Below are 26674 nucleotides of genomic sequence, written 5' to 3'. Positions count from 1 at the left end.
CTAGAAGAGCAAATAAACTCAGTGTACCCGCCACCTCCCCTGGCCAGCCCGGAGTGGGGTTACAGTGAGGAACAGAACTGTGGCTAAAACGGCCGATGAGGGAGGTGGCCCTTTAGGATTGGCGTGTTGGGGAACAGGTGTGATGGCCACCTGAGGCCAGACCCTGCCCTGGAAGGCTGCAGCAGCGGCCAGGCCTTGGTTCATCTCTCTTGGGCCCTCTGACATCTGCAGGGTCTGCTTTGCATAGAGTTGGAACGTGGAAATGTGTGTGGAACTGCTTTGATTGACAGAACCTGTGATTTAATGGCTATGTTCAGAAAGAGCTGGGGATGTTTGCTTTTTGCTTTTCTTTTTTTTTGAAGATTCATTTATCCAGGACCTCTTTGGAAAGGAAAATTGAAGCGCATGAGCTTTTTAACTTAGTAACTCCATTAATGCAGCCATCTCCCACTCGGCCTCTAGTCCCTGGGTCACTTCTGGGCTAGCACTATCTTGAAAGACCCAAAACCAAATCAGTCTTCCCCTGTTCTGTCACTGTGGTAGCCTCTTGTCACCTGCGAGTAGTAACCCTGCATCAGTAAATGATTTTTGAGGTCTGCACTGGTGTATGAATTTTTGTATTTAAATTTACATACATGTGCTACTGTTAATCTGCATATTAAAGGAATAAACTATTGCATTTTTTTTTTTAGGTAAAAATAGTGACAGATATGACAGAGTTTGATTTCTTCACCCAAGTGGATGTTTGTGGGCCCTTGCTGGGTGGCACGGCCCCTGGGCCTATAGGATCCCTTTCAAGGTCCTGACCGGCAGGGCCCAGAGGGCGCCCCCCCACTTCCCCCTGCAGTCTGGCCTCTGCCTCCATCTGCATGGTATTCCCTAGCCATGATGAACTATTCGAGTTCACAGGATTGGCTGTATCTTCTCTCTCTTCGATGCTATCATCCACAGCTTTTCTCCGTAATGCAACTCAGATTTACTAGTCTTTCAGAACTCCGTTTAAGGATCTCCTTTTCTAAGAATCTTACCTGTATCCCCGTTTTAACTCCACCTCACCCCACCTGCTAGCATTTGGCCCCAGGTTGAGGTAGGTACCTATCTCCTGCATCCCTGGAGACGCCTGTGATTTCTGTCTTTCTTTTATCACATGAGCAATAACTGTCCTATTTTTTGCTCCCCGCCCCCCCCACAACAATTTGCGCTCCTTGAGGTTGGGACTGTATCATATCTGTCTCTTTCTGAGCATCTAGAACAGTGGTCCACCAGAGAATAGGTATTTAGTAACCACTTGTTCAATGAATAAGTACATTTGCTTCCTTACTTAAATATTTGTTGCCAGTGCTACAACACGTAAGCACCTGTGTAGGAGGCAAAGGTGGATGGGGTGCATTCCTGCTCAGAGTCGGGGTAGGGTAAGGCCTAGCTGGGGAAACAGACACACAGCTGTGCTGTGGGATATGGCCAGGTAAGGGTGTAAGGAGGGCAGTGGAAGTGGGAGGGGGAATGAGCTGGCAAGCAGCTGTGCCATTTTATATAGCTTTGTCCATTTTGGTGTCCCCTAAACCCAGCAAGATAGAAAGGTATGTCCATTCTACAGATGAAGAAACTGAGGCTTAGAGTGGTTAAATAGCCTAAGTGCCTCAGCTTACATGGGCAGCAGTGGTAGAGTCAGGCAGGATTCCTTCCCCGCCCCCGGACAGCTTGCTGCTTTAGATTCTGCATCCAACTGGTAGATTTTGGTAAAAGTAGAGGTGAGGATTTTAGAAGGTTGAGTGGAACTGGGGTTCTAAGTATTTAAAACACTAATGGAATTATTTTAGGTTTATACATTTGTTTTTTTCTGGTACCCTAAGAGTTTATGTAATGAATTTTCATGGTGCTATAAATACTTAATGAAACTGTGTGATCCATTAGTTAAATGAAATGTTCCTAAGTATGCCATGTTGCTGTCACATAAATTCCTTTAATATTGCTAAAATCTACTTCTGACTTTTGTTAGCTTTGAGTTTGATTAAAGAAACACATTTTGTTCCCACCGTTATTGCCTTGCTGCAGGTTGACTGATATCTGAATAATAAGTGTGCCTCCTTCTGGAATATAACATTTTACTTTTTCCAAAAATACTTTCACATAAAACCCGTGAGATTATCCCATTATTATTCCATTTTACAGATGAGTAAAATCTGATAAACAGATGAAATAATTTGTTTAATTCTAGATTTTACTTTAGAAAAGTCAAACCACCAAACTGTATTTTCTTTCAAGTTAAAAAAAATATGCATTGTTTATAAACAATTTAAAAGGATTTGGGCCACATTGTTTTGATCCTATTTGAAATTATTACTATTAGTATTAAGCTTTCAGTTTTACTACATTAAGGGACATTGAACATTCTCTGTTGGAATTTTGTAGAGACATTGTTTCTGTTAACATCTGTGATACTACACAGCATTGATTTTATGAAGACCTGTAGATACTTTTCCTTCTCTACTTCTGATCCAAAGGGAAAAAAATGTTCAAGTATAGACTTTGTGAAACTGTAACTGATCATATTTCCCTTATTGCTTTGGCATCTAGGATTCTCCTAGACAAACTTAGCACCTCTCTTTCATCTGTAATTGTATAGTTGTTTGTTTTTTGTTGTTGTTGTTGTTTTTTTTTTTTTTTTGGTGTCCTTTCATTGCTTCTGCCTTTATTTTCATTCCCAATCCATTGTATCTTTTTGCTTCAGTTTTTTCATTTAGTTTATCCTGTTATAGGGAATGGATTTCTGTTAAGGCTTTCTGTAACGTATTTGGAATTCTTTTCCTTTTTTTCCATAATGGCTAAACACATCAACAATGCAACATAATAAAGATGAACTCTTAGGTCAAGAGATGTCTCCCATCTTTGTGACTTTTCTCCCCTTTCTTACTATGTTTATGGCAAGGGAGCCTTGATTAGGTCTACACTGAGGTTGTGAATCTATCAGTTTTGTGGCCTTCAAAGTTTTAAAGCCAAGGATGTATTCCATCAATGTATTATTAATATATTTCTTGAAAGGTTTGGTCAAAGCAGGTGATGGCTCTATGTTTGCTGCGAGGATGGTGGTCCTTCATTGGTAGAGAGATGTAGCATCTCTGAATATCATTCATCCTGCCAAGAGCTTCTACAGTGTTACCTCTCACACCCATAGCAGCTTTTAAGGAATGCTGCCATTGGGTTCCAGCAAAGCCTCACTATTTCCTTTCTTGTACCTGAAAAAAAAAAAAAATGTGCAGAGTGGGGGAATTTTAGGCCTTTTCCAAATTGTTTGGATCAGATCAGATAGCCCTTGACATATTAAAAAAAAAAAAAAAAGATTGAGGGTTAATGACATAGACAGTCCCAGGAGTGGACAGGGAGACAATCTCCAAAAGGCCCAGCAACTTGGGCTGAGTATGGAAGGAGCCTACGGTGGTCCAGAGGCAGAGGGATGGAATGTCTGAGGGGTGTAGAGTGTAGTCTAGAGAGAAAGTTCAGAGCTCAGGGAACAAAAAGACCTGCTCCACACAGCCTTGGTCCAGAGACTTCTGCCAAGTCAGGCGGTCAGGGTAGATCCAGGGGTGGAGCTGGAGTCTGTAATCAGAACTGACAGCCGTAAACTAATTTTAAACTCAGCTAGCCTTGGGAATTAGAAAGCATGATGTCTAGGGAGCTGGAATGGGCCTGAACTTAGAAGAAAAGAGAGGCCAGAATTGGCTTAGTTGCATACTTCTGTGTGCTAGGGTCTGAGCTTGGCTTTCATTTAAAAAATGTATTTGGAAATAATCTCAAAATTCCAGGAAAAAGTATAGGAATAAGAATATGCCAAGAACACCTTGTGTCCTTTACTTAGATTCACCTGTTGCTAATGTTTTATCCCATTTAGTTTATCATTTGTATTTTCTCATTTATACATATATATACTTACACATATATGAATCCATATACATATATATGATTTTTTTTGGAATCATTTGAATGTATGGTACACATGTCTTGTCCATTTACTCCTAAATATTTTGCATATATTTCCTAAAAACAAATATATCCTCTTATATAACCACAAGAAAGTTTTCAAGTTCAATAAATTTAACATTGACACCCTATTTTTACCTAATTTACCATTCACGTTCAGATTTGCCAATTGGTCTAATAATTTCCTTTGTAACGTTTCTTTTCTCTGTATAGATATAGGATTTAGGTGTTACATCTTTTTAATTTCTTTTCGTCTAAAATATTTCCATAGCCTTTGCCTTTTATTACATTTTTGAAGACTACAGCCCTCTGCCTCCCATTTTAAATATCTAATCTGATTAGATCCCTGGCCAGAACACTACAGAATACTGCAGAGTGTTGCTGTGTTCTTCTCAGGCTATCACATGCTGCCCATCTGCCCCTCTTTGTTGATGTTAATTTCCATAACCCAATCGAGGTATTGTGCAATTTCTCCACTGTATGATTACAAAGTTTCCCTTGGAACTGACAGTAAGTGGGAAGACAGTTTAAGACCTGCAGATGTCCTGCTTCTTATAAAAAATTTTCCCTGGATTTAGCCTTGGCTGATGATTCTTGCCTGATCAGTCTTACTCGGACGGCTGCAAAATGTGGATTTTACAACTCTAGCACTCCCTCGGCATTCGCCAGCGCGCCCCCGTTCTGCTGTGAGCTGGACAGCCTTCCCTTCTTTCCCCATTCGTCTGCTTGTCATCAGCGTGGATTCATGGAGTCCTGTGTTTTCAGTGGTTTATTATTTATTACCATCCTTAATTATACTGGTGTTTTTAAATTGTTCCTTATTAGGTCAGTAGGAGCTCTGTCATGATGGCTTCTGTGTCCTTCATGACATTCTCTCATGATTTTTTGTTTGTTCTGAGAACTTCCTGACTTTCTGGAATCACAAGATATTTCAGGCTTATCTTGTACCTGCCCTGACCCAGCTCTGGAATCACTCATTTGTCCAAGAAATCCTTTTTTCTTTTGCTGGAAAATGGTAATAGAAACCAAAAATCAAAGTATTAGGTATCTTGTTGTTACTGGTGTATTTTTGCTTCTAGGCCCTTTTAATGGACAGTGCTAGGTAAGATTTGCATATCGACACATACATACATTCACATGTACACATTCATTTACAGATGTGTGTGTATTTTATTAATCATGAGTTTACCTTGAAACCTCTGATTTCCAATCTATCACCAAAGTTTTCTTTCCTGCCTTCTTCCTTTCCGTGTTTCTTCCAGAGGGAGAACCTTGGCTCCCAAGATCATCTGGGCATTTACTCTTCTGCTCAGTCCTCTAATACATCTCAAAGAGTTTTAGTATTGCTTTGCCTGTAACACTACACAAAACAAGCCTGCCAAAAAGAGCTTGAGATTTGTTTGCTGCTCCTCCTGCCCCAACCCTGTGCAAAACCGAGTGTACACTGTCGAATTCTGTGTGCTGCGTATGTTACCTGATTGCTTTTTTCTCCTTGCCCCTCCAGCAAGTGTGCTTATGATCATTTAACGTCCAGTTGAGTTGATTTGCTTCTGTCTGCTCTCAGTTTTCGGCTCTCCCTTCCCATCCCTGTAAGTTTTACTTTTTCTTATATGGAGAACATTAATATGCTTCCAAATGTGGAAATTACACAAAATGTTATACTCTGAGAAGTATCACCCTCTGTCTTATCCCTTCTACCCTGACACTTGGTCACTACTCCCAGTACTTCCCTATATAGAAAAAACAACTTCATTGTTGTCTGGTCAGTTCATCCTGTGTTTCTTTTTGTATAGATAAGCAGATTTATGTCTCTTCCTTTCTTACAGAAAAGATAGAATGCTATAGATTGAGATAGGCTTTTTAAGTGCCTAAATCACACGTAACCTTCTGAATATCACATAGTTGTTGGTAGTGTTCCCATTTTACTGATGAGGAAACTGACGCTTCTCATTTTTACTGTTGAAACTAGTATCTTATTGATAAATGGCCTGTTTTCTGTGCTTCATAGCTTAGATGAAGCTGAGTAAGATGTACCAAATCACAAAATGTGCAGATAGTGGTGTACAGTTTTTAATATATGCAATTACTGCCACATAAACCCCAGATCCTGGCTCTAGGAAGACTACCTCTTCATCTGGTTTTTAGGGCTACGTTGTCTTTTTAGATTGGAATTTGTGGCGCCCTTAGTATATCACACAAGGTTTATATCAGGCTGGGAGGGGTTTTGTTTTGGTTTCCTAATATGGGTAAAATTCATATAACATAAAATTAATGATTTTAAAGAGGTACTTATTACATTCATGATGTTATACAACCCTCCAGCTCTATCTGGTTCCAAAACATTTTCATTATCTCCAAAGGAGACCCTGTACCCATTAAGTAGACACTCAACTCACCTCCCCTCCCCCAGCCCCTAGCAACCACTGATCTACTTTCTGTCTCCATGGATTTATCTATTTTGGATATTTCATATAAATGAAACAATACAATATACAACTTTGTCTAACTTCTTTTACTTGGCCTGATGTTTTCAAGGTTCATCCACATTGTAGCATGTATCAGTACTGCATTCTTTTTATAGCTGAGTAATATTCCAATGGATAGACCACTTTTTTAATCCATTTGTCCACTGATGGACATCTGGGAGGGTTTTGAGTGAAGTTGGGGACAAGAGTGGCTTGTACCCTGTCCTGTGCTGTGCTGTTTCCTAGCCATGTGACCTTGGACAATCTTCTAGACTGGCTTTCAGTTTCCTCCTTTGTTAAATGAAGATAATAATAATATCTAACTCTTCAAGTGTTTAAAAGCGTTGAATGAGATAATGTATGAAAAACTCCTAGTGTAGTACCTGGCAAATAGTGGGCCCCTGATGATCTATAGCTATTCTACTGGAGGACTGTATGAGGAGAAGGGGTTGGGGAGGGAGAGAGAATACAAATGTGTGTTAAAGTATGTGTTTTAGTATGTGTTTGTTCTGTTGTAGCTGCTCAAACCTTCATGCTTTTTTTTTTCTTTTTTTAAAGGCATATCTCTTTTCTCCGCTTTGTGGTTTGGTGTTTTTACTCCCCCCACCCCATCCCTGAACATGGAATTTCACATTTTAGAAGCAATTCACTAGACAGAATGTCTGTAGTGGAATGTTACATAATTCACATTTAGATTTGAAGAGCTCATTATAAAAAACCTGACACACTTCAGGAATATTAAATTACTGCAGATTGTGTGGAGCAAAGAAACATTATTGAAGCATTTCAAAATTCTAGGCAAGCCTGAATTTAACTGATAGGGTTTCACAGCTTTTACTGGGGAAAATGATTTGAGTTGTCACATGGTTTCTGGCCCTGGAGGACTTTAATCTCCTTAATTACAAAGAAATGAATTTCCTAAATAATTTGGAGTTACTTCACAGCTTTTGGTCAACCTCTGGCTTTTGGAAAATTAAAGGGGATGCCGGGGTCCACATGGCGGTATTACACATTCTCTCTGTACTGCAGCTTCCTTATTTAAGTTTTTATTCAAAATGATGCTTGTTTCCTTTCATTATTGATATAGGGATGTGCTTCAGAAATTCACAAGTGATGCTTGTAATACTTGAACACAATCACATTTTGGTGAACAAGTGACTTTGGAGGTAGGAATCAGGAGAGGTGCTATATTGTGGTTTATAAAGTTAAAGGGTAGAAAAGGGCCCAAATCTGATCCAGTCTTATACACTGACTTTTAAGAATCCCTGAAAATGCATAAAATTCATATGTTGCAGCTCCTTTCTCTAGTTATGGATGAGGTACCTACCGTGTGCAAGACCAGCATGGTGGAAAGATCTTAGATTCCACCACTTCCTGCAGTTTGTCCTCAGAGAGCAGACTTAACCTGTCTCAATTTTCTCTTCTGTCAAGGGGAGATAGTAATGTGGACTTGTGGTCCATCCTAACCATGTGTCCTTGAGCCAGTTAACACAGGAAACTGTGTGCCTAATGTTTACTAAGTGCTTGCCAGGAGGTGTGCCCCTCTTCCAGTCACATTACATGTGTAATCACACTTAATCTCCATGGTAGCAACATGAAGTTGGCATTACTATCCCCATTGTACAGATGAAGAAACTGAGGCAAAGAGAGGTTGATTAGTAACTTTCTGAATATCACTGGCTTGTAAGTGGCTAAAACTATGAATTTGGCCAAAAATCAAATCATAAGTATAGGGAGAGATTCTATTTCACTAGAGAGATCAGAAAATATTTGTGCCTCAGATATCTTTGAACTGAACCTTGAAGAGTAGTAGAATGTCAAGGTCGACTTGAGAAGGGAGATTCCATAGAAAGATATTAGCATAAGAAAAAATGGGTATATGGAGAAGTGCATCACTTCCCTGCTACACCTGTGCTTCGTTTTATTGGTTTGGTTCTCTATTTCAAGCCAACTTGTTTTTGCTTATGCTGATCCTTCTGCTGGAAACAACCATTCATTCATTCAATGTATATTTATGGTGAACCTGTTGGTCCTTTCCCTTGTCATCTGTTTGACAGAAGCATCATTCTTCAAGATACCACAGACTAGGGTTTATCCTCTGTGAAGCTTTATCGACTCTTCCAAGCAAAGATGAATTGTTCCTTTGTGCCTGGTATGCCTGGTATTTATGCCTATGTTAGTTTTGGCCACATACATGTATTGCAGTCCCTTACGTGACTGATACCTGGGCTGGACTGAGCTTCTTTGAGGACAGGAATCAGGCTCTGACTGTGTACCCCTGGACAACATGGGTAAACAGTAAATATCTAACACAAATATTTGTACCTGGCCCATAGTAGGTTCTTAGTAAATATTTGTTGGAATATAATGATAAATATATTATTAAAAAAATTACTTATGTATGACCAGGTTTTGTGACTCTATCATCATCCATGGAATGTTGTCTTTGGGAGGAGGGGTTGAGAAGGGTGGTGGGGGCTGGTGGCATGGTGCAGATAGAGGGGGCAGAGGTAGCAGGAGAAGTTCTCATTTTCTACGGATGGTTTAGTGGACCCCATTCTATAAAGATAATTTTCTGTTTTCTTAGTGCAGCCTTAGATCCTGTAGCTCAAGTACTTTCATTTGGAGCCAGTGTCTTTAAAAAAAAAATAGCTAGCTTATATATATAAAACCAAAAGTCAAATACCTTTGGATAAGGTGGGAATTTCCCTATATTTAAGCCTTACTATAATTTTATGTGGTTTTTATATTAGAATTTCTAGTTTAAGATTAACTAAATTGTCATGATTAAAAGGTTTGAGTTGTTATTCTTTTTGAGCTGAAACTGGCGTTTGAGGTCAGTCATTTTAAATTAAACAGTTCTAGATCTGTGAGATGAGCTAAGAATTGGCTGCATAATTTGAAGATTCATTTTGAGTAGCTTTTTCTTAATATTCTTTAAATGTGGATGACTGGTGAAATGTTTACTTTTAATGGAACTCTCAGATATAACTATCAGATAATGATAGATAGTCACTGGGAAAGACTGTTGACCTGACAAAGGGAATACCGTACATTAATTCAATTTAAATGAGACCCAGCGAGATAATGTATGTGAAGCAGTAGCTGAGGGTATAGTATATGGTAAATGCATAGTAAATACTCGCTGTAATTGAGGTGCTTCTCTTATCATTATTATCATTATTCTCTTCCTAGCACAGTGTCTGAATTTAATAGTACCTGGTACTGTGCAATGCATATTTATTAGAGAATGAATGAATGAAATGTGTGTCTGCCTGTTTCTTTTCTTTCTCTCCCCACATTAAATGCTTGTCTGCTCTTATAGCTGGAGGAAAAGCTGACATAAAAATTGGCTTGCCGGAAAGTTTCTCAGCCCCATTTGTCACCTTACCCTTGGAGCCCAGTTGTATGTCAACTCCATGTCCCCTGTGCTGCCTGCCAGTGAGGGACAGACCACAGGTCACTTCCCTATGATCTGCTTTAGCTGCCAAGGCTCTGATCAAGCTTGGCTGATGGATGGGTGCCCTGTTGTTGGAAATGTCTCCATGGGGCTGTTCAAGATATGCCTTTGCTGTACTTTCTGGGTGGCATCTAGTGCTTGAAAATAAGAAACATAGAAAACAAAGACTTGGGTTTTGCCCCTCTTGAAAATCCAGACTTTAAAAGATCTATTTTGAGTTATCTATTTTGAGAAACAGGTTTGCAGATAAGCTTCTTGCTCCCTTTGCTGTATAAACCCTGTCAATGGCTTCGTGAAATCATATGAATGGCTTGTACACAAGGACCAAGATTTTCTTGTTTTTGTATGTTTGCCAGTTCATTTTTTTTTTTTTTGCTAATTTCTGTTTAATTTGATAAAGGTGATAATTCTAAATGTTCTCTTGCCTTGATTTACAGCACTCAAAAAGAGTGAATGAAATGTGCAGCTGGGGGTGTCGTTTCTGAAGGGAGGAGTCTTTCTCTCGGAGAGGAGTCCTCAATGAGCCTGGCCGCGGCCCGGGATCTGTGTGAAGTGGACTAAGGATTAAGTAGGATGTCAACTGAGACAGAACTTCAAGTAGCTGTGAAAACCAGCGCCAAGAAAGACTCCAGAAAGAAAGGTAGGGCTGAATCTCTTCCCTCTTAACGCCTACTCTTCTGTACAGGAATAAGTTTTTTAGATCTCTGGGATGTCAAGAAGTATCTTGATGATTGCATGTATTTTTTAATAGTTATTTGGTGTTTTTTAAAATACTCATAATATTTTAATGGCTCTCCATTATTCTCCAGATAAAATCCAAAATTCTTTTCATAATATACAAAGCCCTTCTGGATATGCCTTCTACCCTCCCTCCAGCAATGTCTCTCTCTCCCAATTTACCCTCCAGGCCTATAGTCCCCAACCCTCGAGCCGCAGACCAGTATCGTCAGGGTCCATGGAAAAATTGTCTTCAATGAAACTTAGGAAATGGAGGGGCGGGCGGCGGGAGGCAGCAGTGGGGAGGTGCACGGTGCACAGCAGGAGGTGAGTGGGTGGTGGCAAGCGGGTGAAGCTTCATCTGTATTTACAGCCACTCCCCATCACTTGCATCACCACCTGAGTTCCACCTCCCACTCCAATCCCTGCACCTGTCCATGGAAAAATTGTCTTCCATGAAACCGGTCCCTGGTGCCTAAAAGGTTGGGGGCCGCTGCTCCAGGCATTCTGCCTGTTGTAGTTCATCTTTGCGTATACCATTGGTTCTCAAACCCAGCAGCACCAGGAGCACCTGGAGGGCTTGCTGAAGCACAGATTCCTGAGCCCAGTCCCTGGAGTTTCTGATTCAGTATGTCTGAGCTGGGACCCCGGACTTTGCATTTATAACAAGTTCCCAGGTGTTGCTGATTCTGCTGGTCTGGAGACCACACTTGGAGAACCACTGGACTATTAATCCTTCCTAAAATCCTTTCGTTCTTCACTTTTTTCTAGACTGACTCCTGCTATTCACCAGGTTTGAGTGCAGTGGAGCCTCCCGTGGAGCCTTTCCTTATTCCCAAATTGGGGTCACTATGTGACCTTGTTTGTTTCCTTGGCCCTTTGTTAGCATTTCACTTTATTAAAAATGTCCCATGTAAACTCCTTCAGAGCTGGACATCTTGTTCACCTTCAAATTCTCAACACTTAGAAAGTGCTTGACAGAGACGGGACACAGATGTCTGGTGATGAAGACCGGCATGCATAGTGTGATAATGAAGTAATTCTGTGACTTTTCATGTTTTCTGAAGAATTTGGTCCCATAGCTTAGGACCATGCCTTCCATGGTTCTAAGTTCATCCCCCGTTGTGATTAGATATAAGCAACTTCTTGCTCTGTGTGTGTGTGTGTGTGTGTTTTCTGTGATTTCGGTTCTTTCCCTTCCTTGTTTTCTCTGCTGCATGGAAGGAGATGAACAGAGCTCTCTTTCAGGTCTCGAAATCTGTCAACGTAGAATTGCAAACCAGGAAGCCCTTGGCTGCTTTGTAGAGGCAGAGATTTTCTGGAGACATCACTGTGCCTGCCCGGTTATGTTTTGTGATGGCATTTGTCTGACACCCTACATGAATCAAGGGATGTAAACGTAATACATATGCAGCTCTTGGACAGCCAAAACCCAGGAAGGACTATAAATTTTGCTTTTGTTTTTGATGTCTATTTGAAACACAAATATTTTGGAGGCAGTCTATTTTGTTACCTAAAAATTAATGTAAACCTTGTTTTTTATGCATCATGGTTTAAGAATAGTAAAAGGAAAGCAAGTGGGTGAGAGAACAGGTCTTGGAAGAACTGTTCTGTGGAAAAAGATTGTGGAGCCCAGTATGTACTAGAATTCAAATGCTTTTGTAGTGGAAACTGACAAGTTATATTTTTGCTTCAAATTTAACCTTTCCACCAAACTTGCACTCTTGAATGCTTGATGCATTAAAAAATGGTATCTTAGTGCATATTTTTTCATTCTCAATTTTAACATGCAAAACAAGAAGCATTCAGAGGAGAGGATTCAGGTTTTCAGAACATTGCTTAGTTGGGGAATTGGGAAGGGGGTGTGAAGGTGACCCTTTCAGAGCCGCCCTTCATGTCCTAAGAGGTTCTAAGATCAGCACAGTATATATGTGAGAAGTGTCCTCTAGTGAGTCGGTGCTAATACCGTGGAGTCTTGGCAAGCAGAGCTGGGTTCAAATTCTGGCTCTACCACCTTCTCACTGTGTGACCTTAGAAAGTTATTTAATCTTTCTGAGCTTCATTTTCCTCATCTGTAAAATGAGGATATAATAGTGTAAACTGACAGGCTCATTATGAAGATCAATTGAAATAAGGCAAATAAAGTACTTAGCATATTACTTGGTGTGTATTAAGTGCTCCACAAAGCTTAGCTGTCTTCCTCTTCCTCTTCTCTTTCTCTCTCCCTCCCTCCTCCTCTCCTCATCCCTTCTCTTCCCCATTCTTCCTTGTCATCTTTCACCATTTACCTTTGCTCCTTCTTTTCTTTTTCTCTTCTCCCATCATCCATCCTATTTTAATCAGCTAGAGCTGCCATAACACAATGCCATAGACTGGGTGGCTTAAACAATAGAAGCATATTTCTGAGAGATCTGGAGGCCAGAAGTCTAAGATCAAGGTGGCAGCCAGTTCAGTGAGGCATTTGTCTAACACTCCAAACACAGTAAGGTGAAGACTCTCTTCCTGGCTTGTAGATGGTGGCCTTCTCATTGTGTCTTCACGTGGTAGAGAAAGAAAACAAATTTTCTCTCTCTCTCCTTCTCTTATGTGGCTGCTAATCCCATCATGAGAGCCCCACCTTCATGATGTCATCTCGCCCTGATTACCTCCCACAGGCCCTGTCTCCAAGACCATCACACTGGAGTTTCAACATGTGAATTTTGGTGGGAGATAAATAATCAGTCCATAATACCCACCTCTTCCTCCTCTCTCCTTCTCTTCCCCCTCCTCCTCTTCCTCTTTATTTTGTCATCATTATCATGATTACATTGTTTTCTCTCATCCCATTTTATACCCAAGGGGTTCTTGGAAAGTATATAGCTAATTTATCCCAGAGCGATATTTTGCAATTGCTTGTAATTGTGCAATGGTGATAAACAGTCTCTATTCTCAGCATACTTGTCTGGACTAAGGTACCATGAAAGCACATACATTACAGAGAAAGAGAAAGAATATGCTTGCAACAGCACTAATTCATTTCTTGTTCTTCCATTTTGACTATGGAATAATAAGTATTCTGTTAAATCTTGTTAACTTGGCCAAGATAAATAGAAGTTTAAAAGGAATAAACAATTTACATATTGATCTTGAATCTTGAATATAATGATATTTTTAAGCTCTTTTACTAATACTTTCTCCGACTCTGCTTAGCTTTCTATGGCAACAACATAAAACCTGCAAATAGGTTTCTGCCTTCCTGTCTAATCCTTAAATACTTCTTTTTCCTTTCTTATTGCATTGGCTGGATCTGTCATTAGGATATTTAGTGACAGTAGGTATTCTTGTCTTGTTCCTGAACTAATGGAAATGCTTCTAGATTACATTTGAATGTGACATTTAAGGTTTTACTAAAGATAATTTATTAATTCTACCCTTTATGTATTATTTTCTAGAAAGTATTTTTTAATCCTGAATTTGCATGTTGAATTTTACTGTATACTTTTTTGTATTTATTTCAATGATTATATATATATGTATATATATACACATATATACTTCCTCTTATAATTTATATCATTGTGAATTTGACTGATAGATATTCTAATCTTCATATCTGGGGCAGACCTTACTTGGTCATAATATATTATTTTCTACACCATGATGGATTTAATTTTTTAGGTAAGGAATAGTTTTTGTATCTGTATTTATCAGCAACACGGGTGTGTCACTTTCTTTCCTTGGACAATCTTCCTGTCTGGTATTAGTTAAAGTAATATCTTTATATAATGATTTTGGTGGAAAGGAAGCACTGAATAATATTAAGGCCTCTTTCTGGAAAAAAATTATCATTTTCTTTTTTTAGTAATTTCATTTAACTTTTTAAAAGCTATATGTGCATATTACCAAAGTTAGAAAATACAGAGTAATCATACATAATCTCACAAAAATAACTATTAACATTTTAAGTTACTTTTTTGAGACTGATTTTCCAGGATAGTATGTAGTTGAGATCATATTCTTCATACAATTTGACCTCCTGTTTTGTTATTTTACATTATATCATAAGTACATGTCCCGTATTATGTAATAATATTGTAAAATAGAAGCATTTTTACCCCAGGTAAGATTTAGATGGTTCCTGGGGCAGATACTTTATTTCCTGAAAAAGAATACGTGACAACGTGGGTCATTTGTAGTAAGAAAGAGAGGCATGGAGAAAGTTAAGAGGCCCTTTAAGAGTTTCTCATGAATGTATCACCCTGGGTCTTTAACCCAGGCTGCTGCAAGCAAGCCAGATGGTTTCAAATACAAGTCACACAGGGGCCTATTTCAGCACAAAATGAGTTTCTAGGCAGGCCCTGTATGAAATGTAACTAGAGTATTCACAGTTGAAATAAGGGATGGATGTTGTGAAAAATAAAGTTGTTTGCTTCATTTTATTTTTATTGGATTGTGTCACTGCACATACAACTTGTCAAATGGTGCCTGTTCCCAGAGTGGAATTGGATGGAGGGCCAGAGGAAGAGAATGTGTACTTTCAGGTTCGTTACCTACCATCAAAGGAGGGGAATCAGTTGACACAATTCTTGTTATTTGTAACCCTCGTATGAGGGCACCCAGTGGCAGAGTGTGGTAGAGGAATGGGTCCCCTGATGAACAGACACAGATATTTCTAGGGGGCAGTGCCTGGGGTTTGCAGTCAGCACCATCTGGCAGCTTAGTGTAGTGGAAACAGTCCTGACTTTGGTGCCCAGCAGACCTGGCTTCCGTTCTTACTCTTTATCCATTGTGTAATTAGAGAAATGTTGTTTAGCCTCTTTGAGCCTGGTTTAAAGTGGTGTGTGTGTGTGTTAATAGTACTTCCACTTGTCCTCAGAAGGGTAAGGGAGATATTATGGGTAACCAGCCCCCAGCCTTCAGGATCCCCAACATGGGTAACCAGCCCCCAGCCTTCAGGGTCCCCAACATGGTCTGGCTTAGTCAGTGTTAGTGTTTCTGTCCTTGTCCTTCTGAGATCGCAGTTCAGCATTATCTCCTTATTTTCTAAAAACACCTGGAAATAGTTAAACCTATTTACTTTCCTTATATTTATGTTAGAGCTATACCCCAGGATCATCAGTTAACAACAACAACAACAAGCTACCGTATTATTTCCTACCAGGAGGATTTTGGCCCTGGGAATCCAGGCTGTCCTAGGATCCAGGAGAAGCTGGTGGGCACGCGGCAGGTGCCTCAGATTTGGAGTCACAGCAAACCGAATTTGACCCCTGGCTCTGTACCTCAGCAGCCGTGCTAACTTTGGAGAATTCTTAGAAAATTCTGGTCAATTTAGGTTAATGAATGGTTTCAGTAATGCCATACCCAGGGTCCTGAGTGCATAGCTGGCCAGGTAGTCCCAGGAAATAACCTCTGCTAACGTCGGCTTACCTCTTAGGAGCTTTTAAAGTGCTGTCATATTGATTATCTCATTGGATCCTCAGGACCCTGGGAAATTAATTTTGTAACAAAAAATCTTTTCATCAGGCTTACTTATCATCGCTTCTGTCTGCTGCTGCTGTCCTACAGGGAAGGCCGTTGGGGGGTCAGTCTAGACACTGGCTAACTGGATATTTGGGTTCATACCTCAAGCCCACCCTTCACTTTTGAGTTTTGGTGTCCTCAGTCACCAAATGGATGTAGAAATAATATCTGCTAGGCCAAATTTGAGACGTAGGAGAGGCATATTTAATTAATTCATCAATTCTTTTGTCCACAAACGTTTATCCAGCCCCAGCCATGAGCCCAGGCTGTGCTCGTGTTCTGGGGAAGAGAGAAACCCCTGGGAAGGAGATCCCAGCGTTAGCTGCTCTATGCTGTGGTCCAGGAACTGCTGGCCGAGGGGAGGCCCTTGTGATTTTCATATGGCTCATCCTCCTGTGAAAAATACGTTGTTCCTCTACTTTGCTGCTTTTATTCATCTCCAGTCTATTACTGTTCATAAAACATGTAAATGTTACTTTATTCCAAGCTTATTTTTCTTAATTAAAATATTGCGTATTTATCATCATGAGGAAAATTCTTATTAAAACGCTTTTTATTGTCCTCCTGACCAAAAGCAAGTGAATTTTTATCTTAATAAAGACAAGTCACATAATATCCTGAAAATTCATATGCATTAAAATGTGAATACGTTCTCTAGGAGTGGATGCCTATGAAAGGTTCTAGGGAATTCATTATTTGGGGGCAGGCCAGAGCCTGGTTCTCGCAGTTGAGGTCTCAAGAGGAAGATGACTTGCCAGTGGTCACTCAGTTGCCCAGTGGCAGAGCCAGGGTTGCAACCCGGGAATGACTCCCTGGGCTGGAGCTCCTTCAGCTTGATGGATTCCAAACCTACTTACGTTCTTAGGATTAACCTCGTTAACCTTCCTTATGACGAAGACTCCTGAAAAGAGCCCAGGCTTTAGAATTAGATGATCTTTAGTTTGAATCAAGGCTCAGCACATTTTCTACTTGTCTATCTTGGGCCAGCTACTTAATCTTTCTGAGCCTCATCTTCTTCATCTGTAAAATTGGGCTAATAGTAGTACCTATCTCAGAGTATTGCAGTGAGGATTACATAACTTCACAAATATAAAACAACCAGCACAGAACTCTATACATAGAATCAAGATAAAGAAACTCCCATTAAATTTACTTCCATATGTGCACATAAGTATTGATCCATTAGTTCCAATTTAGTAGTGAGTGCATGTGGTGTTTATTTTTCCATTCTTGTGATACTTCACTTAGAAGAATGGTCTCCAGTTCCATCCAGGTTTGTTCCAAAAGGTATCAGTTCGCCCCTTTTTTATGGCTGAGTAGTACTCCACAATACACATATGCCACATTTTATTAATCCCTAATATTCTGAAATTTTAAAAAAAAACCTTTCCCTACCCCTGTGGCCCCCAACTCCCACCACCCCTAGAGGCAGCACTTCTTTTAGTGGTATAGGGCATACAGAGAGAAAGAAGGGCCTTCTTCTCCAGAAGTATCTGGGGTAGTCAGAAAAAGGAAGCATCTGTCTTCAGATGGATGCTGTTCCAAGAATAAGAGTGTGAACAGGAAATACAAAACAACATGGACCGTGTCGTCAAGGTACAAACATTTATTAATAGCCATCATTTATGCTTCCTGCATGCTAGCCATTTTAGATAAATTGTCCCTAGAGAGCCCAACTCTTACATTACGCCATCGAATATGTAAGAAAATAATGTTCAGAATGGTCAAGAGACTTGCCCCAGGTCACGTGGCTTGTCTGCGTGAGTTGCCATGTACTAGACTAGGTCTGCCCGACAGTAAAGTCTTCCTACTGTCTTCCCCTGAATGCATTCTGTGGCTTAGCCCTGTGGCTTGATGCTGGAGTGTTGGAGGATGTGAAGAAATTACAGGGGAATCGCTCTCTTTGGGGATGGCCATAGGAACGTATTAGCCACACCATGTAAATTTATGGTGCCATCTGTCTTGGCAGGGTTTTCAGTCTTGGTGATCTAATTGTTCTCTACAGACTCTGTGATTTGCAGGCTTTCAAAATTCAAAATCAAGGATTTAATTATAAGAAAACATAAATTTCTCTGAGGTTGATCGGTAAAGCTCTTGGGCTGAAGAGTTTGGAGTGAGGGAGTAATTTTGGGGGGCCAGTAAGTTCAGTGCTTTATGGGATGTATGGATCATACCACATGCTGCATTGGAAAGAGACTTCTTCTATGTTCTCTGTGGTCACAGGGCCTTGAATTTATGGCAGGACACCTCACTCAGGGTGGTCATTCCATGAAGACAAACTTGTTTCAAGTTTAATTGATGACTTGGTTCAGGACCTCATTCTAACCGGTTCCCTTGTTGGATCAGGCTTTCTGCAAATCTGTCTTCCCACTTCTTTTTCTCCTCGCACTTGTTCAGTACTCCCAGTCTCATACTCTGTAGGACAACACTTCAAGTATCAAGCCCTTTGAAACATGGCCCATTCCCCTTCTCCTTTTCTGTCCCTTTGCCTCCTCATACCCTAAGCCGCTAAGCTTCAGGTCTCAGGACACATACCTTTGTGACTTTTGTGCCGACCACTCTTTCCACTTAGATCATCTTGCTATTCCTGGCCATCTTCCACATTCAGAGACCATTGGATTGGGCCACGATTCTTAACATTTTGAGCTTCCTAACATCCTAATTTAATTCATCTCTGGTCATCAATTCGCGTGACCTTCTGCGTGCCTTTCAAATCCATTCATTGTTTCTTTCCTCGCTGTCCCTGCCTGAAAGTAGTCCAGGCTGCCCTCAGCTTTCGTCTGGATTATCCTAACATCCCCCTAAATGGCTTGAGGTTTCCATCGCTATCTATCTCCAAGCTGTCCTTGGCACTGCTCAGTGACATGGAGATTTGATCAGGAGTGTCCTCCTGCCCCAGCATAAAGTCCACACTGCTGATCGTGGCTTCAGAGAGGCCCTCTCTGGGCTGACCCCTTCATATTTTTCCAGACACACCCCTTTCCACTTTTCCTAGTCATATTCCACTCGGGGGCTCACTCAATTAATTTCAGCTCCCTGACCCTACCACATTGTTTTTCATATTTGGAGTTGTGCACATGCTTTTTCTTCTCCCAGGAGTACATTTTTCTTTATCCCTTTCAAAGCTAACTCCATGTATCCTTTAGTTTTAAGTTAGATATATTTTCTTCTAAAATAGTTTAGTGACCCATTGCAACCCACCCACATGCCCCCCAGTTGTGGGTCATGATTGCTCTGTGTGTTCTCAAGCTCCTCATATTTTCTCCATCTTAATCTATTATTTTAATTGTCATTTTACTGCTCTTTATCGCTCACTAGGCTGGAAGATCTGTAAGAGCAGGGACTGTTTTTTTAGCCACTTCTGCCACTAAGCACCTTGCTGAAAGATAAAGATGCACGACAATGTATGTTGAATAAATAAGTGATGAATGAATGAACTTATGGCTAAGAAAACCTCACCTGACTCCCCTGGATTTTTGGGGGGTCCTATAGCACCCTGTACTTAACTCATCACACTTACCACATATTTTTCTATAATTTTTTGCTTATTTCTATGTTTCTTTAGCCATGAGTTCCTAGCATAGTAGTTGGCACATGGTAGATAGCCGATAAACGTTTGTTGAATTAATTATCATAAACTGTCAGGGAGAATGATTTGCACAAGGAGAAAGAAAGTTAAAAAGAAAACCCCATCTCCCCTAAGAGCTGGCTCTTGAGAATCTTATTATGTGGTGTTCAAAATTCCTACAATTCAGAGAGCTACTTCTCCTTTTGTGATGTGTGTCCAATCATGTCTGGTGCTGTAATTTAGCGTGATGTGGGCCATATTGGTAGTAAGAGCTATAAGATTTGCCATATTAGTTCATCCCACTGCTTCATTAAGCTCAGTGTGCTGCCTCTGGCAGTGGCTGGGCCTGAATTTTGATGTTTGGAAGAACAAAGCCCTTCACATTAGCCCTCCAAGTCCTTGATGTCGCTGTGAGTCAGGTTAAGTATACGTTTTTTTCTTGGAGAGCCTTTGTCTTTACAGATAATCAGTAAATGACCCAGAGCATATGGTTTGACTGTCAGCAGAGTTTGCTGGGCAAATGGTGTTCCAAGATGTGCTGGGATGTCAGCAGTCCCCTCCTATTATGGCCCACCTAGTATGGTCAGGGCACATGTGTTGCAAGGCTGAGTGTTTCTGCATAGTCCACCAAGAGAGCATGCATAGATCAAAGGCAGAGGAGAGGTGGGAGTGCAGGTGAAGGAGGAACTAATGTCTGTTGTTTATGTGCCCATGTGTCTGTGTTTTCTCATTTAAGCTTGAAAACGGCCTTTAGTCAAGTATTCCCATTTTACATAAGAGACAGCGGAGGCTCAGAGAGATCGAAAGTGTGCCCAAGCTCACACAACTTGTAAGTAAAGGGACCCATTTGCACATAGATTCTCTGACCTCAGAGCCTGTCCACATGCTTAACATTGGACTAAGCTGCTCCCTATGGAATCATGTGTCCTCTTACCAAATACCAAGTCATGCTTGCACTGAACGATATCTTCCTGCAGATTCCAGTAGGAGCACTGTAAGGTTGAGATGGCCTCAGCAAGAGAAAGGAGTGAGGGCAGACTATGTTGTGTAGTTAGAAAGGGAATTAAAAAGGTAAGGGAAGTCCTAGCACTTCACTTCTCTCTCTTATCTGTGGCCTGCAGAAGGTTGCTACTCAGAAGGCTCCACGTGATTGAGAAGGGTACATTTCCCTTCTAAGGAGTGTGTCAGTTACTCTACATTTTCCAGATATAAAAAGGTAAAGCTACGTGAACTTGAAGGATTTTGACTGCATATGAGTCAAAATGTACAGTCGGCCCTTTGTATCTGCAGGGTTCACATCTGTAGATTCAGCCAGTTGCAGATCCTGTAGGGGACTGACTGCACGTATTTTCCTTCCACGGTTTATCCATTCATCCATCAGGAGACAGTTGGGTTGCTTCTACCTCTTGGCTATTGTGAATAATGCTGCTATGAACATGCATATACGAACATCTCTTCGAGACCCTGCTTTTAGTTCTTTTGGATATACAGTTGGCCCTCTGTATCTAAGGTTCTGCATTTGTAGATTCAGCCAACCATGGATTGAAAATACTTGACAAAAAAATAAATAACAATACATAAATAAAAATGATACAGTATAATGGCTCTCATATAGCATTTATAATGCATTAGGAATTATAAGTAATCTAGAGATGATTTGAAGTGTATAGGAGGATGTGAGTAAGTGATATGCCAATACTATGGCATTTTATGTAAGAGACTTGAGTATCCTCAGATTTGACTACCTGTGGGGATCCTGGAACCAATCACAGGTGGATACAGAGGGCCTACTATATAATATTATGTTAAAGGAAAGCATCATTTCTAGATCTTAATTTGGAATAAAGACTCTGAAAGAGCAGACCAGGAAATTTTGCAAATTCCCTAAATCTTTGAATATTATATTATCAACCCAATTCACCTTCCAGTGGGCATTCCCAAACCAGAAATAATAATAATAATGATGCCAGTGATGACGGTAGCTAATATATCTGTCAGCAGTTACAAAATATCGGGCAATGTATACAGACCTTTACATGTGTTTTCTCAGGACATTCTTTTGAGGTAGCTACTTTTTAAAAATCTCAAGTTTACAGATGATGAATGTGAGAATTTGGAGAGACGAGACGAAGTCCATGCTGTAAGCCAGAACCTATGTTCCGAACGGCCTTGAGGTTCTGTCTCACTAATCAATACAGCAAACGCTGTGTGTGCCTTATATGCACCTGGCACATTCTGAGCACATCGCCCTGCTCGGCCCTCCTTGAGCATGCACGAGTTTGCTTCCACTCTCCTGTGAACCTGGAAGAAGTACCCCCCTCTCTTTTCTGCCTGTCTGGGTCCAGCTGATCCTCCGAGACACAGCTCAGACGGTACTGCCATGAAGCTCTTCCTTAGCATTCCTCTCCTTCCATGGAATTAAGCCTGTCTTCCCTTGTGATTCTCAGTTTACTGGTTTCACTCCAGATGAAGCTCTTATTTCTTTCTTCTGTAAATTAGGATTCCACTTTATACCCCGTTGTTCCTTTCTACCTTGTGTATTGAGATGAGACTTGATAGCAGAGACTGTGTCTTTTGTATCATATTATATCCTCTTAAAGCTGGGAGGAAGAAAATTAAAGTGTTACCAGTGGGGAAAGTGGGAAATGATATTAATTATGTGACTACTAAATGCCAGGCAAAGAATACAATACCTTTTAAAATCTTTACAAGAGAATTACGAGTTTGATAATACTCCCATTATACAGATGAGGAAACATACTCAGATACATTAAGGTCACTCATCACGTAAATGAAATAACAGAAATTTTAAACTCAGGTCTAAATGATCCAAAGCACAGATCTTTCCACTACACCATGCTGTTTCCCAACAGTGGCCATCAAATAAAACCTCAGGGAAAGCTCAATTCTTAGGAATCTTGTTCCTGTTGCAAATGGGTACCTACAGATGCAGTTTACCTTTAGAAAGGATTTCTCTGTCATCATTGCAAATTCACATCCCTTAAATTTGGGACCGTTGTCACTTGAATCTTTCAACCTCCCCTGGCTGGCAATACTGCTCTGGGGAGAACTTGCATTCTAATTGTTAAACCAGAGGCAAGAAAAGCTATGCAGGAACTTGCATTGGAAGAAGCCCAGCAGATGATGAATAGCAGACCTGAATCTTATCATGTATTTCAGGATGATGTACGGGACTGTTGGAAACTGCCTTTGACAAATGTGCACGGGAAGGGGAATTATCTCCAACAATGAAAAATGTTCTTATTATGTGATCCTAAAAAGGATCAGGACCCCTATCATTGGGAAAATGATCATCCCCGTATCCCTTATTAACAGCGATACAGAAGCGTGTGCTAAAGACGTTGGATGTCGTACTGAAGCAGTGATGGATAGTCACGAGAGCTAAAGTCAGGTTGGACTTAGGAAAGGTAGCTCGATGCTTGATAGCAGGTGGGAAATGTGTGACTCACGAAGATCTCTTCTAGCCCTTGTTTCATGAGGCTCTGAAAGACTTGTTTCTGCTATCTTAGGCAGTACTCAGTGACTTTTGGTCAGGTTGAGGCTATGATTAAATAGTAGAAGGTATGTGATATTTAAGTTTGCAAGAAATAAAACCATTTCCCTATGGAGAAGAAGACTAATACACCGGACATTTTAAGTGTTTACTCTCATTTCATTTTTCACACGCATATATCGGAACCTAAATTCATAGAGATTCACTTTCCTGCACATAGCTAGAAACTAGCAAAGTTAGGATTTGAACCTGAGCAGTCTGATTTCAAAATCTATGCTTTGTTGACCGTAGCAGCTTTTCATGACTAATCTCCTAGCTGAAGTTCAAAATAGTGGAAAATGAAACAACTGAATGTCTTTTTGAAGGTACCTTTTGCAGCCTTTGGCACATAGTAGGTATTTAAGAGATGCTAGTTGAATCGTGAATTGTCAAAATGTTGATTTTATTAAGGGCTATATGATGATTGCAGGGTTTTTGTATTATGCATCAGGCCAGGTACATAGTATGCGCTTACGAAGTATTTGTTAAACAATAGAATAGCCTATATTAGATAGGTAATTCTTTGGCCTTTGGCCTATGTTTTCCTAGAATCTGTAATTTATATTCCATTAGTTTTTCTTTGATGTTTTGAAATAATGATTATAGTGGTTTCTCCTCCTTCTCTGCTCTCTAAGTTATAGATTGCAAATAGATTTTGTGTAATTTGCCAATGCTGGTCGATTTAAATGGCTGCCTTGAACACTCTATAGAGGATTCTGAAGTTGTGTCCTGGCCTTAAGTGAGAACAGTTAATGCTTAGGTATATATTTTTTTTCCAATCTTTTTTTTTTCCTGCACATAACTATGTGTATACAAGCATGTAAACACATGCAATCTAGTCTGATCCTACTGTTTTAATTCTGCATTACGTTTTCACTAAACCTCAGAATTGAAGCTATTCCCATATCTTAAACTTTCTGCAGTCATCATTTTTAAAAATGCTAAGTGATCTAATTTTCTTTAGCTTTTTCTCACAAAACCTCTCTCCCAACCCTTCTGTCATTGTTGCCGTTTTCACTGGTGCATTTTCAAATTTGCCAAATCTCGCTTAAGCTGTGTTTTACAGAACTGCTTTTAGTAGCCAATGGTTCATTTCTGTTTTCATCCTTGAATGGATGCAGTGTTTATCTTCTGTATTTTGTGGCCAGGGGAAGATGCTAACACTTTCTCCTGCAGCGAGAAGAAACTGAGACTTAGGGGTAGACTCCCCTTTGCGGATGTGTCGCCACTGGTGACCACCACTCTAGTAAAGCGCTGAAATTAAGATCTGCCAATAGATGCCTGTGAGTGTGGGTGTTTCTTTTTTCTTTTCTTTCTTCTTCTTCTTCTTCTTTTTTTTTTTTTTTTTTTTTGCAGTTCAAATCTTTTAACCTCAGCTTATCAGCTCTAATATGTTGTCCTGGTGTCTTGATTTTTTAGTTCATCTGTTTTAATGTGATGGAATGTAAAAACAGAGCTTAGTTTTGTTCCCTCGCAATGACTTTAGGGGTTTTTTTTAGCTGATAACCTACCCGTCGTCTGTTAAGGATCCGAATTTTAAACAGCCAAAAATACATTTTCCTGGTATCTATCATCAAGTGATTAGTGCAACTATTTAGTTCTGGTCGTCTTTCCTACTCTTGGTAGATTTATTTTCTCTTAGAATTCTACTGCTGCCCTCTCTGTCTGGGAGACTGGAGATGTCATTTAAACATTGCTTATTAGGATTCCATTATTTGTCTCTCCTATACAGTCAGCTAAATCAAAAAGTCAGACAGTGTTTTTAAATTGCAAATTTAAATGACAATTTATAGACCAGGTCTACTGGAAATTTTTTGTCCTTGGCATCCATCATTGCTTGTGAGTATATAGTTTTATATTCTCTCTCTCTCTTTCTTTATCTTCTTGAGAGCACAGCACACATATCCATCAGAAGGATTAGAACTGCTTGCAATCAAACAAAAAATACAGTAAAGATCTTGAAAGGAAATGAAGACAAACACGTATCCTAGACCTTACTTACATATTAGTCTCTTTCTCCTCCTTACCCTCCCTTGCCTCTTAAAGAGGAAACTTGCATAAGTCCCTTTTTTTTAAGTGTTTAAGCCCATGGTTTAGATTCAGAAAAAATAAACATTCACTAATGGTACCTATGCCAGGTGCCCTTATCTCAGTTAATCTGTGTGAAAAAACAATAAAAATAGACTACTATGTGATGGCTAATATGTATCGAGTACTTACAGTGCACTTGATACTGTTCTATGTGTTTTTGTCCCATCTCATTTAAGGTAATCATCTTCATTTCTGAAAGAGGAAACTGAAATTTGTGGGAGGCCCAAAGCCAAGCAAGTGATGAAGCTCCAGCCTCTGACTTACAACAGTGTCCACCACTCTAGCCTCTATTTTATTTTCAGTGAGAGAATTTGGGGCCTATTTAGTATCTCTGTTTTATAAGAATGACAGGTTGAAAAGTCTTTTCACTATGCCTTGCTGGGTTTTAATTTTTAGCAGATTGGGTTAGAAGAGGTAGCTTTAAACCTTGAAATCATCTTCTTTTATCGGTCCATTTTCTCTGGGATCAGAGTAGATTGGCAAAGCATTATGATCTTCCATTTCAAAGTTGAAGGATTATCCATCTCGATGGGTGAAATCATCTCTAAAATCCTTCTGAAGCCGGCTGCTAAGGTTGGTACATTTCAGAAAATGCCTGTGGTACCCAGCAACATCAGGGACAAAAATTAATAGTGTAGAGTTTGCATCTGGAAGGCCCGTCTTTCATGGGTGGTCCCGCTGCAGGCCCTGAGGCAGACTTTTCCATTTTCAGCAGGAGCTTGAAAGTCTTCCTTCTGTTCAGTCTCTGCTCACCTGGCTCCGATGTCAACAGTAGATGGTGCAATCATGGGCTGGTGAGATTCCCACTAGACACAGGAGGTGAGGACAGGGGGAGGAAGACGACTTTCTCATGCCTGTGAGAAAACATGGGGAGGGAGTGGGGTGCAGCGAGGGAAGCCATCAGACCACAGTGCAGGTTTGACCCAATGAAAAGACAGGGAAGGAAGGAAGTTTGGGTGGAAGCATCTTAGACTTCAGTGCCGTCCTAAAGAAACTTCAGCGAGGCCGGGCGCGGTGGCTCACGCCTGTAATCCTAGCACTCTGGGAGGCCAAGGCGGGTGGATCGCTCGAGGTCAGGAGTTCGAGACCAGCCTGAGCAAGAGTGAGACCCCGTCTCTACTAAAAAATAGAAAGAAATTATATGGACAACTAAAATATATATATACAAAAAATTAGCCGGGCATGGTGGCGCATGCCTGTAGTCCCAGCTACTCGGGAGGCTGAGGCAGTAGGATCGCTTAAGCCCAGGAGTTTGAGGTTGCTGTGAGCTAGACTGACGCCACGGCACTCACTCTAGCCCGGGCAACAGAGTGAGACTCTGTCTCAAAAAAAAAAAAAAAAAA

General features: G+C 40.4%; 1 protein-coding gene across 6 annotated transcripts in view; it reads left to right on the top strand.

Annotated features, from left to right (window-relative positions):
• DAB1 (DAB adaptor protein 1) overlaps positions 1–26674 on the top strand; it is a 397274-nt gene that overhangs the window by 118936 nt on the left and 251664 nt on the right. For 5 of the 6 annotated variants that reach the window (XM_069477994.1, XM_069477993.1, XM_069477995.1 and 2 more), the window contains exon 2: positions 10341–10543. In XM_069477994.1, coding sequence (XP_069334095.1) covers positions 10477–10543 — 67 coding nt within the window. In that variant the 5' untranslated portion in view covers positions 10341–10476. Of the gene's footprint in view, positions 1–10340; positions 10544–26674 lie in introns of those variants that run through there. The other variant, XM_069477990.1, reaches the window with a different exon arrangement.

The sequence above is a fragment of the Eulemur rufifrons genome, chromosome 8, assembly GCF_041146395.1.
Source record: "Eulemur rufifrons isolate Redbay chromosome 8, OSU_ERuf_1, whole genome shotgun sequence".
Taxonomy (NCBI): Eukaryota; Metazoa; Chordata; class Mammalia; order Primates; family Lemuridae; genus Eulemur; species Eulemur rufifrons.
This window is presented reverse-complemented; position numbering and strand designations above follow the sequence as displayed.